This window comes from Erinaceus europaeus, chromosome 20, assembly GCF_950295315.1.
Source record: "Erinaceus europaeus chromosome 20, mEriEur2.1, whole genome shotgun sequence".
NCBI classification, from domain to species: Eukaryota; Metazoa; Chordata; class Mammalia; order Eulipotyphla; family Erinaceidae; genus Erinaceus; species Erinaceus europaeus.
The window spans coordinates 27,248,560-27,264,699 of NC_080181.1; the positions used below are offsets into that span (position 1 = coordinate 27,248,560).

Sequence of the window (16,140 nt, forward strand, 5' to 3'; positions counted from 1 at the left end):
GGCCGAGGAGCTGAACTTGACAGCACTACCGTTTAGAAGCAAAAAAACAAAGGGGGGTGGGGTGGGGAGTGTTTGTTGCCTACACAGCAAATGTGGATATCTATAGCCTCTTTGTAAGCACACACACACAAAAACAAAACAAAATAAAACAAAAAAAACTATATGAAGAAAACAGACTAGTTGCTGATCTGTCTGTTCTCACCCAGATTGTGAGATTATATGCAGACAAAAAGTAACTTGGGCAAAATTAGGAGGTTCCAAGAAGGAGATGTCCTTGGAAGTGACCATAGTCATTGCCCCATCTATGAAAGAGCCAAGTACATCTGGAAGGCACTAAAACAACAAAACCACTGGCTGTCTGCTTGGTGACCTCTGGTCAGCATCGATGGAATCTTCCTAAAGCCCCAGATCTCATGCCCAGAGACAGTCTAAGGGACAGGCCAGGACACCAACTCGGAGGAGTCCTACAGGGATGGCAGGACACCCTTGGGTTTCCTTAACCGCCCCCCACCCCGCCCTGAAACACAGACCATCACTGCTCCTCTTACTTTCTAATCTAGAACATAGTCCCTACAGAAATGGTATAAAATATCTGCAACTTGTTCAGTTTCTAAGTGTGGCCTGGGGTAAATCATGCATTCCCCCCCCCAAAATCACTTCCCCAGCTGCAGAAAAAAAAATGGGTGAAACAATCCTATCTCTGAGCTCAGAACTAGGGAGAGCCACAAAAGTTCTATTTCCTGGTACATAATGCAGATTCACTATGGATTTCGGAGACGCGCCCAGTCTCCATTGTGAATAGTAAGTCTCTCCCTTCAGTGCAAGCTCAGAGAAAGCCACCAGAGTCCTGGCTTACTGTGCAAACCAGAGACATCTGTAATTATGCTGTCGCTGTCACTGGGGCCATTACAGACTCACAAGTGCTCTTTGGGAGAGGAGGGCCTGGTTTTCCTGGAGGCCCTTCACCTACATTCAACAGTCTTTTGCAGGGGTTCTGATACGATGCAGAGAAAACCTGGCCCTGGAAAGTAACTATGGGATGGAGCCTCTTACAGGGTGGTCTGGTCTCTTTAAGAAAAAGGGAAAAAAGCAAAAAGCACTCAGCAATACAAACCAGCCAAAAATGCCAGGAATGCAAGCTCTGCCAACCAAATAAATAAATAAAATGTGAGATACTTTAGAATAACTGGACATGATGCATTTCTCAACTCTGTACAACGGGAAATCTCCACTTTTCTATCAACTCTGCAACTGTCCCTTGTCCCTTCAATTTGGTAGCCTTCCTGCTCTGACAATCACCATCACGCCAAGAGGCTGACCTGACTGTGTGACTTTCATGGTGACAGTGGGGGGGTGGGGGGGGGGCCCAGAGGACACAGCACCCACCAGACTCAGAAAGGGACTCAGTCACAGAAGAGGACTGTGTGACAGTTCAGCTAAGCAGGTGAAAATATCCTCTTGCGGGAGTCGGGCCGTAGCACAGCGGATTAAGCACACTTGGCACAAAGCGCAAGGATGGGTGCAAGGATCCCGGTTCCAGCCCCCGGCTCCCCACCTGCAAGGGAGTCTCTTCACAAGCGGTGAAGCAGGTCTGCAGATGTCTACCTTTCTCTCCCCTTCTGACTTCCTCTCCTCTCTCCATTTGTCTCTGTCCTATCCAGCAATGACATCAATAACAACTACAATAAAAAACAACAAGGGTGACAAAAGGAAATAAATAAATAAATAAATATTTAAAAAAAGAAAGAAAATATCCTCTTGAACTATTCCTTCTTTTCTTTCAAAAACAAGGTATGGGGTGGTACATAATCCAGCTGTCGTTTCTATTAAGTATCACAAAAGCCCCTCAAAGCTCTGTACTGTTTCAGAGTCATTTTGTTGAATTGTGTCTCCCACTAATTGCTAATGAGGATGTCATGATGATGGGTGGGGCACCATTTTCAGAATTTGCACACTTTCACAGATTCAGTATCTCCCGCCACCATCCTTCGAGGTAAAGCCATGATTACTCTCATCTCACAGCTTCGGGTGTTGGCTCACAGAGAGATGAAGCAATCCCTCCCAAGTCACAAATAGTTACAGGGAAGAGCTGGGTAGATTGAAACCTAGACAGGCTGGCTCCAGAGTCCCAGCTCTGAGCCGCTGGGCTCTTCAGTCCCTAATGGAGCTTCATCCTGTGAACTCTGGAAGCACAATGGAAGAAGGCCTCTCCAGGGGGTATGGGCAACTCTGCCCTTTCTCCAGTCCACTCTGAGGATGATAACAACATTGATCAAGAGGACTTGAAAAGGGACAAAGCTTCCATACATGTCTCCAACAGAGACCTCCTGTACTGGAGTAGGCATGGGACTGGTCCTTTTATTTCTGTCAAAGGACAAACATGCAAAATTGGAGTTCCTGCTCTCCTCTGGGCATTATGCTCACCTCTCCAACAAGGTGGCATAGAGGAGGAGAGGAAAAAGAAGCAACTTGGGAATGTGTTTGCTTTGGCACCCGGCCTCCACCACCCCTTCTCAGCAAGCTGCTTGCCAAGAGGGTACTTGGTGGACATTCACTGGCTGTTTGTTTTTGCCTTCTTAAGTAAGACCTGAGAGCTTTGCCCTGCATAGTGATCAAAATGGGGCATGCCCCTTTCCACTTACAAGACAAATGCAACCCCAGTGTTAATAACAAGGCATGTGGACTTGGTAATTGAGGCTGTCAAAACTCATGTGAGGCCTCCATGTAGAATATAAGTGAGTTAAGATTCAGCAGGATCTGGTGCCAGTCAAGAAGGCAGGCAAGGAACCCAAAAACTCGGGCTTAACTAGCTGCTTCCCTACCACTTCTCATAGGCTCTCTAGCTCTCTCCCAGAGGTTGGGGGGGGGGGGGGGTGGTGCTTCTGGTTTCATTACTTAAACCAGAAAAAAAGTTCAGACTAGGTGTCTCCATGTGCAGGAAACTAAACAACCCAAAGGATCATTTACCAAACATAGAAGTCACAGCTGTGGACGCAAAGCCACTCTGTGAGAAGTTCAAGTTTAAATGTATGCCCTCTATGGTCTGGTGGGCAGAGCAAAACCCCACCGAGTAGGGTCTTCCCCTCTCAACAACAAAAGCAGACAGCCTTGGTCAGGGTTTCTACCATCTTTGCACCTGCACATTTGCTCAACTGAAGCTTCTTTGCTGAGCTTTTCAAAAGCAACTTGCAGAATTACTCAAGACAGTTCAACATTCAGAAATTAAAAACAGGGATTAGTTTCACTTCAGCCCTTGACTTACTAAATACTCTTAGGTTAGTAGTACCTTGTCTTCTCAGTGTCTCTATTTCCTTGGACTATGGCTATAATAGCCCTATAGTCTACTGTAAAGAGGCAGAATAAGTTAGCTAAAACTTGCTTATTCTATAGTATGCATTTTTTTCCCAAGATTCTCTATTTTTCCCTCAAGATAGTGTCATAAATCAAACCTCATTTCAATGAATGGCAGAAGGCTGCCAAATTTCTATGACCCATTGAAATTATGTATAGAACATTGTCTACAAACCTTCATTCATAGCTTGTGACTGTTTTTTGGAAAAAAGAAGCATTACAAAGATGTTTATCATATAGATATTAGCCAGCACACTAGGACTAAATGTCCCCACTTTACAGAATGGAAAGCCAAGGCAAGTTACTAGCCTGGGCCTCAAAAAACATTACCATATACTCGAAAATAAAAAACTAATAACTGGGCAGGGGTAGGCAGCAGAATGGTTATGCAAAGAGACTCTCATGCATGAGGCTCCAAAGTCCCAGGTTCAATCCCCTGTACCACCACCATAAGCCAGAGCTGAGCAGTGCTCTGGTAGTAATAATAATAATAATAAACAACCTAATAACAAATAATGGATTACCAACTCCCCCAAAATTGCCTCAGATGTTTACTATGATCTAAAACATGCAGGCAGAGGTCTTTGTCTTTCTTTTTATTGTTTCCATTCCCAACACGCTATAGGTAAGTGGGACTGACTTAGCTACTTGTAATTTCCCAGATGACCACATCTGTCTCTTTCCCCCATAAATACGCACATAGACATTCTTAAGGCAAAGACCTACCAACTGAATTTCTCTCTTTTCTGGGAACTGTCTCTTCACTTCTTTCGTACATGGGCTGAATCAGTGGTGACTAACAGAAATTCATTTTTGCTACTTTGATACACACACACACACCCCTGCAACCATCACAGTTCTGTCATTTCTGAGTTGCAGCTTAGTGCTTAACATGAAACCTCTACAAGGTCCTAGCTGATTTTAGCATTGGTTTGACAATGTTATCCTTGGGACAACACACACACTCAGCCTTCTTCTGTGCTGCTGGATGTTAGGGGGTTGAAGGGAGGCAGGGCTAACATTCATTAATGTTTTTCAATGAGCTCACAGTAACAAGACATCAGCTTGGCTTGTGTGGAAAGTTTAAACTTTAAGTAAGGTTAAGTAAGGGTTAAAATAAGAAACTAATGACGGTCAAGATAAAGAAGTGTTAACCACAGGGAGCAGCAGCTAAACTTATTGATAAACAGATACAACCATGCAGCAATTCATGGTTTTCAGAAAGCAACCCCTTCTCGATCTCTGTTTAGACCTTTACCTTCAAAGTCATTTGTCTTGGAGGATAGCTGGCAGTCCCCTGTCCTACAGGAAAGCATCTTTCCCTCTCAAACCACATCTCTCCCAAGAACTCTCGAAGTCCAAGACAAAATAAAATGCCTCTCCTTTCCCTCTCTTCTTCAAAGTGAGGGCTAACAGCACCAATCAAAGGCACCTTTGGCACTGGGATGTTTCTGGTCTTCTAACATCTTTGGTACCAAAGGACAAATGGATGGATGGAAGAGAGATGGAGGGGAGGGAGAAATCAGTGACCTGTGTGTTTCTCAAAAAGGTGTTTCTCAAAGCTCCGATGATAATTTCAGCTCATCCATCTCTCCATTCTCCTCCTGCCTCCTTGCCCTCAATGCAGAAAATAGACAAGCAAAAGGAACATGTGACAGGGAAGCAGAGACGGGCAAGAGACTTGAAAATGTGCTCGAAGGCCAGCCGGCTGGAGGCATCATTTGGGCTCTGACCATGCAGGGCCCTCCTTCCAGCACCAATTCTGGGGGAGCAGGACCCCAGGGATGTGGTCCTCTAAGACAGTGTCTAAGACAGTGTCTCACTCCTGTCTCTTATTAAGAAGGAATAGGGCCATGGGGGTCTTCACTCAATCAGGAATTTGTTTTAAGACAGAAATGGAGATGCTGGACATTCTAGAAGCTTCCCCCACTCCCAACACTCACAGAAACACAGCTGTGAAAATGAATACCACCACCCCCACCACCCCCCAAACAAGGGTCCCAGGCCACCAACAATCCTCCTCCACCTCCTCGCCTCTACCTCTCTCCAGCTGCCAGCAGCAAACGCACCGCCTGGAAGTGAGCAGCAGAGAGTGGAGGGTTGAAGGGCAAAAGGACCCCCCGCATTGCTGGCTGGGGTGGAGGGGGCCTCAGCAAGTCACCACTCACCCGGGGAGGGGAAAAGCTCCAGATCGACTTTTTCTGTCTTGATGATGGTGAGAGTCGGTTTGAGATCGACGGCCGCCTTCATGGTGCCAGGAGTGGGGGGGGGGGGGGCAGGCAGGAGGATAGCAAGTTTGCTGTGAATTCTCGTCGCTTGGCTTTTTTTTTTTTTAATGGGGAATGAATAACAGGGGAAAAGGGGGGCGGGGAGGGGGACCGACTTTCTTCCCGAAAATGCTCGCTGACTTTGCGCTGCGCCCCGCAGGGAAGTTGGCACTTGGCGGAAAAGTGCGCGCGCCCTGGTCCCAGCCTCGCCTGCGCCGCGGCCCGCTGCCTCCTGCCCGTCCCCTGCTCTCGCTCGGCCGCTGGCTGCCTCAGCTCGCGCTGGCTCTCGCTCTCCGGAGCCGCGCGCTCTCCCTCTCTCCCTCGCGCGCTCTTCCCTCCTCTTTAGGGCGTTTCTCGCGGCGCCGAGCTTGGGCCGCCGGGTCTGCTCGCCCGGGGTCCCCCCCCACCTCACATCTCCGCGAGGGGGAGCGAGGGGCGGGGTCAAGGAGGGGCGTGGCGGTTAAGAGGCGGGGCCCAAGTCTCACAGCCAATCGCCGGTGGCGATCCAAACCGAAAGGAAAAGGGGCGGGGCTCCGCGTCGGCCAGCCCCCGACCCCCCACCCCCTTCATCCCCGCCCAGCCGGGACTGAGACGCCCTGGGAGGAGCCGCGCGGAGCCCGCGGGGCCGCCGAACCCACAGCGGGGACTGTCCGGGCTCCCATAGGACGAACGGGCTGGGCGCTGAGGTTGCCTCGACCCTTTAGGGAAAGTCCGTTCGATTCTCCACGCATTCTTAAGGGCTTGGTCACTCACGCCTGCTGCCGCCTACCCCCCCCATCCCCGCCGCCAGTAGCAAGCATAGTTTTGCAAGTGCGTGTTCATCATTCATTCACAAAGACTGACACACAGGAGGTGAGGCATGAGGACCGAGGGGCTGCGTGCGAGGGGGCGCGGGGGACTCGTGAGCTGAGTGTCCTCGCAGGGTTTTGTGAATATTGGACTGCAGCCGGCTAGAGAGTGAGTCAGGAAGCAGGACTGTGTTCCTCCAACAGCCTTCGCCTTTTTTTTTTTTTTTTTTTTAATTCCAGTGCCCACCCATAGCGTGAGCAGAAGCCTTGTTTTCACGCCCTTGGAAAGGATCAAACCCAAGGCGGCCTCCTGGAAACCCCAAGACAAAGACTGCTTCTGTTTACAGGGATAGCCAAGAACATGGTCCCCAAACCAGATAGTACTCAGTCGTGGGCTTCCACAAGCTTCCAGTTGCAGTAATGGTTAGATGGAAGCTATATTTTCCAATTTTTTCTGTACCTCTATGTCACCATTGGCCAAGGTTTTTTTTTGTTTTTTTGTTTTTTTAAAAGAAGCTCTACTCGATGAGACTGCCAACCCTACTACCATCAGCCACCACCCCAAAATAAAGTGATGGGTTGAAATTTTTTTTTTTTGAGCTGCAGTTTTGAATTTTGGGAGTATGACATTAGCATCCATAACAGTCACAATGCACAGTCTTTATTTGGAATTCCAGACACTTTGGATACCACAACACGATCCCAAATAATTAAGTTTTTTACTGATCCATTAGTCTTAATAAGCAAATCATCCAATATAAAAGTGACACACTTGTATAACTGGAACCAGAATTGAGCCCTATCTTTGCTTAACTAACAGACTAGACAACCATCTTTCTAAACAATCTCAGAAAAATTGATATTGCTAATACTGTCCCCTGGTTGCTAAGCCTATGCTGAATTCCTTCCGCTTGCCTGCAACTGTTTGTAACTCTGCCTCTCATACATTTTCACAGACTTTCCTTCTAGCCCATTTTGTACCCTTTAAGCATGAATCCCTGGTTTCCCACAGCAAACCAAGAGAGGGTCCAGGTATAGATAATAAATCTCAGCCTCCTGGTCCAAGTGTCAGATTCTGCCTCCCACCGCACCCTGCTCCTCCTTCATGGACCAGAGGAAGAGATTTGTATGTGATAATCCTAATTTTTGAGGGAACAAAGACTTGCAACCCAGCTGTGTTTAAAAGGTATGTGAAAACAATGTTGGCCTCCAGATGATAAGAACAGACACTCTGATCCTGGGAAAAGCCAGAGGAAACAGCTGATGAATGAATTGTACAGTTACACATCCAAATGAGCATTGAAGAAAGAGGATGTTGAACAATCCTGCCTTCTCCACTATTAATAGATCAGCAGTAGAAGTGAGAAAAGCAAGTGCTGCTTAGGGGAATTGTATTTCACTGGTGTTGTCATAAGAAAATGCTGGTATATATTTTTTTAATTCAATCTACTTTCAAACATAACTTCCTTGGAATAAGCATGCTGTGCCCCTCCCTCTCTCCACCCTCATCTGCTCTTCATCCATTTTTTTTTCCAGGATAGCCTAAAGAAGGCTGCTACCACCATCACCCTCAACCAAAATCAGACAACTAAAGACCCACCTAGATTGAACGGTAAACACCTTCTGCTCTCACAACAGGAAGGATGTAATCCTTCTAGTTCTTCACCAATGGCAACTTGACTTGTTGATCATCCTTTTTCTAACTCAGTCCTTCCTGTGGCCAGAAGTTCAAAATCTTTGAATGGACAAACCAAGGAATGAGATTGGATAAAACATCAGCATTTGGAAAGGACACGAGACTCTCCAGGAAAGGTACTTCTGCATGAGACTAACTATGAATATTAATTTCTCATTGTGTTATGCTGTCAATCTTCAGATCTGGTTGAAACTTCCCTTCAAACAAGGACCACTTGACTATTCAAGCTGAAATATGTTTTACATATTTGGGATATTAATAATTCAATCAGGCCTGAGAGTTTCACACCAAATTAAGTCAATTAATTTTGATAAATGAAAATTTCTCTTTGGGGCTGGGTTGGCGCACCTGGTTGAGCGCACGTATTACAATGTTCAAGGACCCAGGTTCGAACCCCGGTCCCCACCTGCAGTGGGAAAGCTTTGAGAGTGGTGAAGCAGGGCTGCAAGTATGTCTCTGTCTCTGTTCCCTCTCTACCACTCCCCTCTTGATTTCTGGCTGTTTCTACCCAATAAATAAAGATTTTTAAAAAATTTTTTTAAAAAGAAAAGAAAATTTCTCTTTAAGACACAACTAATCTTCCAGGCTGGGTGGTGGCACACCTCGTTGAGTGCACATGTTACAATGTACAAGGACCCAGGTTTAAGTCCCCGGATCCGACTGGTGGGGGAAGCTTCACAAGTGGTGAAGCAGTGTTGCAGGTCTCTGTCTCTCTCCCTTTCTATCACTGCCCCCCCTTCCCTCTAGATTTCTGGCTGTCTCTATGCAATAAATAAATTTTTTTTAAAAGTCTGCATGGCAAGAAAATAAAAGGCACAACTAATCTTTCTAAACATTTTCTACAGCTTTTAGATGACATCTTTAGCTCACCCACCATATCTTAAAAACTCAGTTGAAGGCTGGTGAAATACTTCATTTGAATGGATAGTGTGCTGCTTTGCCATGCGTGTGATCCAGGTTACAATCTGGTCCCCATTGAAGGAAGCTTCCATGCTGTGATATCTTTCCCTGCCCCCCCCTTAAAAAAAAAGTGATCCAGTGCCTGATACCTTACAGCTGTTCAATAAAGATGTGTTGAATGATAAACTATCAGCTCCTTGGTCTACACTGCTAACAAAGCTTTCTAATTCAAAGGCTGAGTGAGTTTTGATATGCTACTGATTTGTAAAGATAAACTAAAAAAAAAAAAAAACTTTAGTGACTCTGCCCCTAGGGCTGCTTTTTGTTGAACCTGGCAGAGCAAAATCCTGTTCCCCAATTCTGAGGTCCACTCAAGAGCACTTGTGACTCAATTCCCCTACCACCAGTTGAGCCTTTTTTTCTATCTTGAATTGTTTCAAAACTCTGATTTTTTTTTTTAGGGCATTCAAAAACAGCAACCAAAGAAATGTTTCTTTGCTTTTGGTGTAATGAGAGAACATAGAACTGTGTTTTCAAATCATCCTTGAGACTTCAACAATGTATATCTGATATGTGCTGAGTCTCCTTAAACAAGTCAACAAAGTTAAAAAAAAAATTTTTTTTATTTCAAAACAGAAAAAAAGCTATTATTGTACAGAGGTATGGAGTTATATGTTATTGGTACCAAGAAAAGACCTCACTTTTACAGGAATTAACTCAATTTCATGGAGTATGTAAAAAATATATAAACATTTCCTTTACTTATACCTCTCTCTCAACTCTATACCAACTTACACACACACACACACACACACACACACACACACGGACAATCATGGGAGAGTGACTCTCCAGAAGTGTGTTGAAATAGTTTATTTGTCTGCTAACTGAGCCTTGGACTTCATCTAACCAAAGATTTTGTGAGTTCTGAGCTCAAACATGCTTTACGGGGAGGGTTAGGTGCAAAAAAAAAAAAAAAACATTCAGACCACTAACGGCTGATCCAGCACAAGTTTCTGACTCACAGATGTGAGTTGATGGGCTTCCATGTAAGATTAAAAAAAAAAAAAAAGTCTCAATTAACAACCTGCCTGAGTCTCATTTGTAGTTGTTTTTCTCGTGAGAAAAAGGCAGCAAGCAGTCTCTGCCATACAGAGAAGCAGGCTCCTCAGACTTTGCTGTAAAGCAAGTGATTTCTCGGCCATACATGGAGCATGCTGGGGAGGATAAGTGCCTAGGCAGCATTATAAAATGGAAAGCCAACGATGAGGAGGAAAAAAGGAGATAACTCTCTTAATTAAAAGCTACTGCCAAAAAGCCTTGGGGTCAGTTCAAGAAGCCAAGTTGGCGGGAGTGGAGGGGGGCTGGGGATAGGGTAGAGGGACTGTGTATGGAATGGCTGCCATGACCTCACCAAAGTCACTTACTTAACCTTTGTGTGTTAACAACCTCACAGGCAGTTTCAGGGAATAGAACCACCCCTGGCTCTTGCTACCCTGCAACCCAGACTCACTAGCTATTGTTCCCGGGCACAATAAGCCATTAGAAGAGCTACAGTGTGGAGGGAAGCTGGGGAGGAGTGGAGGAGGGAGGACTTGTGAGGTATGTGGGGGGGGGGGTGATGTTTACCCCTGGAGAGGACTCCAGAATCAAACAAAGATGGGCATAGTAAGGACTCTGGGACAAGACTCTGTTCCAAATCCAGCCACTACCAACTTGCTGGCTGCGCTATCTCACCTAAGTCACTCACACCAGCCTGCATTCAGGTTCCTTTATGTGTAAAGTGGGGATAATAACAAGAGCCCCCCTTTAGGGTCACTTAGAGCATGAAATGAGGTTGTGCACTCAGAGCATTTAGCACTGTGTTTGGGAAAAAAGTGTCCAGTGGATGTGAAATTCTTGGCTGCTGCCATTCAGACCTAGTAGAAGGTAGAATATTAGGGTGTCATGCTCCCTCCATGCTCCTCCCTGACCATTCCCTTTGCAGAGAAGCTTGGGTCCTTTATTGTCTCCATGGAGAGACAGGGGGAACTAATCATGTTTAATTGAAAAATCTCTCCAAGTCCACCCCCCCCCCAGGGCCTGAATCTGGGATTCCCCCAGATTCTTCCTCTCTGGAGCAATTTGTGTTAGGAGGAACAGGAAAGCTGTAGCTCTCATTCAGAAAGAAGAGCACACCAACAGCCATTTTTTGAGACAAGTCTCAGGGCCTGACTTCAGCAAATGTTCAAATGAGATGAGAGAACTTTATCAATTTTTGACGTCAACCCTCCTTTCTTCCAGGGGGCAACAATGAGTTCAAAAGACTTAAATCATCCTACCTGAGATCACACAACCAGAGAGGACAGTATCTGTGATGCTATGTTCCTAAAATGTCACTTCTGTTCTGGGACACAACTAAGACATGAAGAAGGGGGCGGGGCAGTTGCAACATACACAGCAGGAACAGAGAGAGTTAGACTCTATATCTAGAAATTGAATGTTGTATGGTCTGGGAAGTGGCACAGTGGATAAAGCACTGGATTCTCAACCAAGAGATCCCGAGTTCAATCCCCGGCAGCACATGTATCAAAGTGATGCCTGGTTCTTTCTCTCTCTTTCTCTCTCTCTCTCTCTCTCCCTCTCTCTCTCTCTCTCTCTCCTCCTTTTTCATGAATAAATAAATAAATTCTTTAAAAAAGAAAGAAAGGAGGTCTGGGGATAGCACAGCAGGTTAAGCACACATGGCATGAAGTGCAAGGACCAGCAGAAAGATCCCGGTTCGGGCCCCTGGTTCCCCACCTGCAGGGGAGTCATTTCACAGGCAGTGAAGCAGGTCTGCAGGTGTCTGTCTTTCTCTCCCCCTCTCTGTCTTCCCCTCTTCTCTCCATTTCTCTCTGTCCTATCTAACAATGAACAACATCAACAATAACAATATTAGCCACAACAAGGCTACAACAACAAGGGCAACAAAAGGGGAAAAAAATGGCCTTCAGGAGCAGTGGATTCATGGTGCAGGCACAGAGCCCCAGCAATAACTCTAGAGGCAAAAGAAAGAAAGAAAAGAAAGAAAGAAAGAAAGAAAGAAAGAAAGAAAGAAAGAAAGAGAGAAACTGAATGTCACAGGACCAGGCAGTGGTGCACTGGTTAAAAGCACACACTACAATAGGCAAGGACCAGGGTTCAAGCCCCTGCTCCCCACCTGCAGAGGAAAGCTTTGTGAGTGGTGAAACAAGGCTGCAGGTATCTCTCTCCCTTTCTATATCCCTCTTCCCTCTCAATTTCTGTCTCTATCTGATAGTAAATAAATGACATTTTTAAAAAAATTAAAAAGGAAAAGAAATTGATCATTCCTCCCCACACTGTATGTGTGTCCTTGGGCGAGCACACAGTATACAGGATCCACTCACTCTGATTCCCTGTGGTAAACAGCTTAGCATGGGCTGGAGGGAAGGAAAGGGTCTGGGTTGGTTCTATTGCCGTCTGCAGTTTCTTTAGACTGTAATTATGAACCATTCATCTACATCTGCAGCCCCAACAATGTGGGACGAATTGGCCTCATCCACAGACCAGGCGACATTTTCAGATCCACCAGTTTAGACATCACGTACACTTCCCGCTGCAAAATCAGACCCTGCTCATACAGGAAGAAGAGGCGTGAGGACTAAAAAAAATCAAGGCTCTGGGTCCCAGGCGACTTCACATCTCGGGGTCAGGACGCTTTCCGGAAGCAGATTGAGCACATTTCATGGGATTGTTGCTCCCACCATGCCCTGACAAAGCAGACTGCTGACTACTCTGTGAGCTTTTGGGTGGCCATAGAATTTGGATTTCAGTTTAAATCACCCTAAGGTGGCCCCCCAGGGAGGTAGGAGGATTGTGGCATTAGCACAAGTGGCAGTTGAAGCAGAACATTAAGCACCTAGTTCTCTGAATCTAGGAGTAGGACACCCCTCACCCCCAGCCCCACACCCCCAGCTGCAGGTGGTTTCAACCAGTGGAAAGCTAGGGCCTTTCTCAGACTGTACCCTGCTTTTCTCTTGGGTTACAAAGACAACACCAAACTTCAAAACAGATGTTCTCTGTACTTGTGGTCTGCATCTGAAATGAAGACAATTTCATTGTGGAATCTCTCCCCCCTCCCCCCTTTCATTTTGAAATGCCAGAGCAGTTGCTCCAAAAGACTAGCACTCGACCAGCCACCCCAGAGATGAAGGAACAGGCAGGAGGTGGAGATGGTTGCTTGCCCTGTTCTTGATGCTGGGAGTCAGGCCAAGAGAGCAGAGAAACCGCCCCACCTCCTTGCTCCCCAAAGAAGAAATCACCTGGTAGGAAAAGGGAAGGTGGTATGGAAGAAGCAGAAGGAATCTCTGCTGAAAAGAGTGAAGTAGGAAGAGTGGAATGAAAAGGACCCACAGAGGGGATCAGGAGGTAGATTCACAGTGATTGTATGTCCTTGTTGGTTCAGGATCTAACTCCCCAAGATTCCAGAATGAAACGAGAGCTGGTAATGTACTCCACACCTACACAAAGTCAATTTAATTGTCCTGAATGGACCAACAGTCCTGGAAGGCCACTGAAAAAAGAAATCAATAGGGGAGCCTCCAGATGGATGAGGTGCAAAAAGGTGCTGAGTGCAATAGTGGTGACAGGTTCTCGAGAGGTCACAGAAGATGCAAGAGAAAGTCGAGCTGAAAATCCACACTGGACTGAGATGGCTCTCAGTCTTCCCTTCCACTGCATGGGCATATGTTGTGTGCAAAAGAATTTCCCTCTTGATGCCAAAAAGTTCCCTCTTTAATACTCAGTTACGTAGTAAACTGTGTTCCATGAGAGGCAGAGGGGAGAGACAGACAGACAGAGACCAGAGCACTACTCTTCCAGTCTAGTAGCTGCAGTGCCCTGGATTCAACCACAAACTTTAGACATAGCAGTCTAATATTCTACCACTTCTGCCCTTTCCCCAGAAGTGCTAGTGTATATTTGAATAAGTGCCACCTACATTACTAGTCCCCGTTATTATTATAACCTCCTTAGAAATCCTGGGGGCTCACCCAAGGCACTGTGAGCTCAGTAAACTATGTTATTTCATGAATCAACAAAATTTCCTAACGTCCCAAGTATGGATCCATAACTCACTGTTCTTTTTTTCGGGGAGGGGAGGTTGGGGTAAGGGTATCTGATATGAGACTCAAAGTTGCTCAAAGATTAAGACTAAGGCGGTAGCAGAGCGGGTTAAGTGCACATGGCACGAAGCCGGCTCCCAGCCTGCAGGGGAGTCACTTCACAAGCAGTGAAGCTGGTCTGCAGGTGTCTATCTTTATCTCCCCCCTCTATCTTCCCTTCCTCTCTCCATTTCTCTCTGTCCTATCCAACAACAATGACATCAATAACTACATTAATAATAATACAAACAAGGACAACAAAAGCGGAAAAATAGCCTCCAGGAGCAGTGGATTCATGGTGCAGGCACTGAGCCCCAGCGATAACCCTGGAGGAAAAAAACAAAAAAGACTAAGGAGTAGGGACAGGGGAGATAGTACAATAGTATGCAAAAAGCCTTTCATGCCTGAAGAACTAGAGGTGGGGTTCAATCCTAGGTTCAGTCACTAGTACCACCATAAACCAGAGCTGAGCAGCACTATGGTAAAAATAAATTAAGAAGGGTGGATGGCAGCTTGAAGACAACACCTGCTGTGAGCTCTGCAAGGAAGCTGCTTTCAATCTGGGAATCTTGGCCACCAGGTTCCAGATGCTACCATGATGCCAGCTGGACTTCCCTGGACAGACGACAGCACCAATGTGTCCTGGAGCCCTGCTTCCCCAGGGCTCTGCTCCTCTAGGGAAAGAGAGAGACAGACTGGGAGTATGGATCGACCTGTCAATGCCCATGTTCACCAGGGAAGCAATGACGAAGCCAGACCTCCCACCTTCTGCATCCCATAATGACCCTGGGTCCATACTCCCAGAGGGATAGAGAATAGGAAAGCTATCAGGGGAGGGGGTGGGATACAGAGTTCTGGTGGTGAGAATTGTACCTATGGTCTTGTCAGTGTTTCCACTTTATAAATAAAAATAAATAAATAAATATATCTAATTATTTGGTGTAGGGTAACTAAAAGATCTGAAAAGAAACTCTTTACCATCGGCAAAGTCTCTATAAAATTTCATTCTGTGGGAGTCGGGCTGTAGCGCAGCGGGTTAAGCGCAGGTGGCACAAAGCACAAGGACTGACATAAGGATCCCGATTCGAGGCCCCAGCTCCCCACCTGCTAGGGAGTCACTTCACAGGTGGTGAAGCAGGCCTGCAGGTGTCTATCTTTCTCTCCCCCTCTCTGTCTCCCTCTCTCCATTTCTTTCTGTCCTATCCAACAACGATGACAACAATAACTACAACAATAAAGCAACAAGGGCAACAAAAGGAAATAAATAAATAAATTTTAAAAAATTTCATTCTGTTTCTCGCATCTCCAGCCTACCTTCCTTCCAAGAAAAGCAGTGCCCAAGTTTGCCATATCCACTTTATTTTTCATCTGAGCAAGCACAGGGATAATTGTTTGTGAAAACTGGCATTTGGCTCACCACAAAGCAGGCCAGTTGTTTTGTTGTCAGTCTACTGTGCATATTCTCCCACCTCTGCTCTAAAGCCTGCTGCAGGAATTTCTGAATCTTTTAGCCCAGCCTTTCATTCAGCTGACTACTGTGAAGGTAAGGATTGTTGCTAACTCCATTAGCTAAAAGAATATGTGAAACAAAGCCAAGCCTCCCCTCCTCTACAAGGAGAGCTGGACTGTTAGACACTTCACAGGGAGCCTGTTACAAATGCCCTCCACCTTCTCAAAGTTACCAAAACTGTCCAGGTTCCCAGAAGCACAACATGTTGAAGTCCTTTTTTTTGCCATGCTAAAGGTATCCCCCCAAGGTGAGAAAGGAGCCAGTTAAGTCTCTGGTGGCTGACAGGTGGCAGAAAAAAATACATCTAGAAACATGACCTCCCTAACTGACTGGACACAACAGACTGCTAATTATTCTTTTTATTATTGGTTTTTGTACTAGTATTATGACTTTTTAAGGAACTTATTTTTAAAGTATTTGTATTTTGTGTATTTACCTATTTTTTAGTTATCTGTGATTAATAGTGGTCTACAAGATTGTAAGA

At 45.8% G+C, this 16,140-nt stretch overlaps 1 protein-coding gene across 4 annotated transcripts in view; it reads right to left on the reverse strand.

The window, feature by feature from the left end:
• ETS1 (ETS proto-oncogene 1, transcription factor) overlaps positions 1 to 16,140 on the reverse strand; it is a 166,177-nt gene that overhangs the window by 72,909 nt on the left and 77,128 nt on the right. Inside the window, exon 1 of one of the 4 annotated variants that reach the window (XM_060180169.1) lies at positions 5,520 to 6,038. The exons of 2 other annotated variants lie outside the window; for them this stretch is intronic. In XM_060180169.1, the coding sequence (XP_060036152.1) occupies positions 5,520 to 5,601 (82 nt within the window). In that variant the 5' untranslated portion in view covers positions 5,602 to 6,038. Of the gene's footprint in view, positions 1 to 5,519; positions 6,039 to 16,140 lie in introns of those variants that run through there. One more of the 4 variants, XM_007539459.3, reaches the window with a different exon arrangement.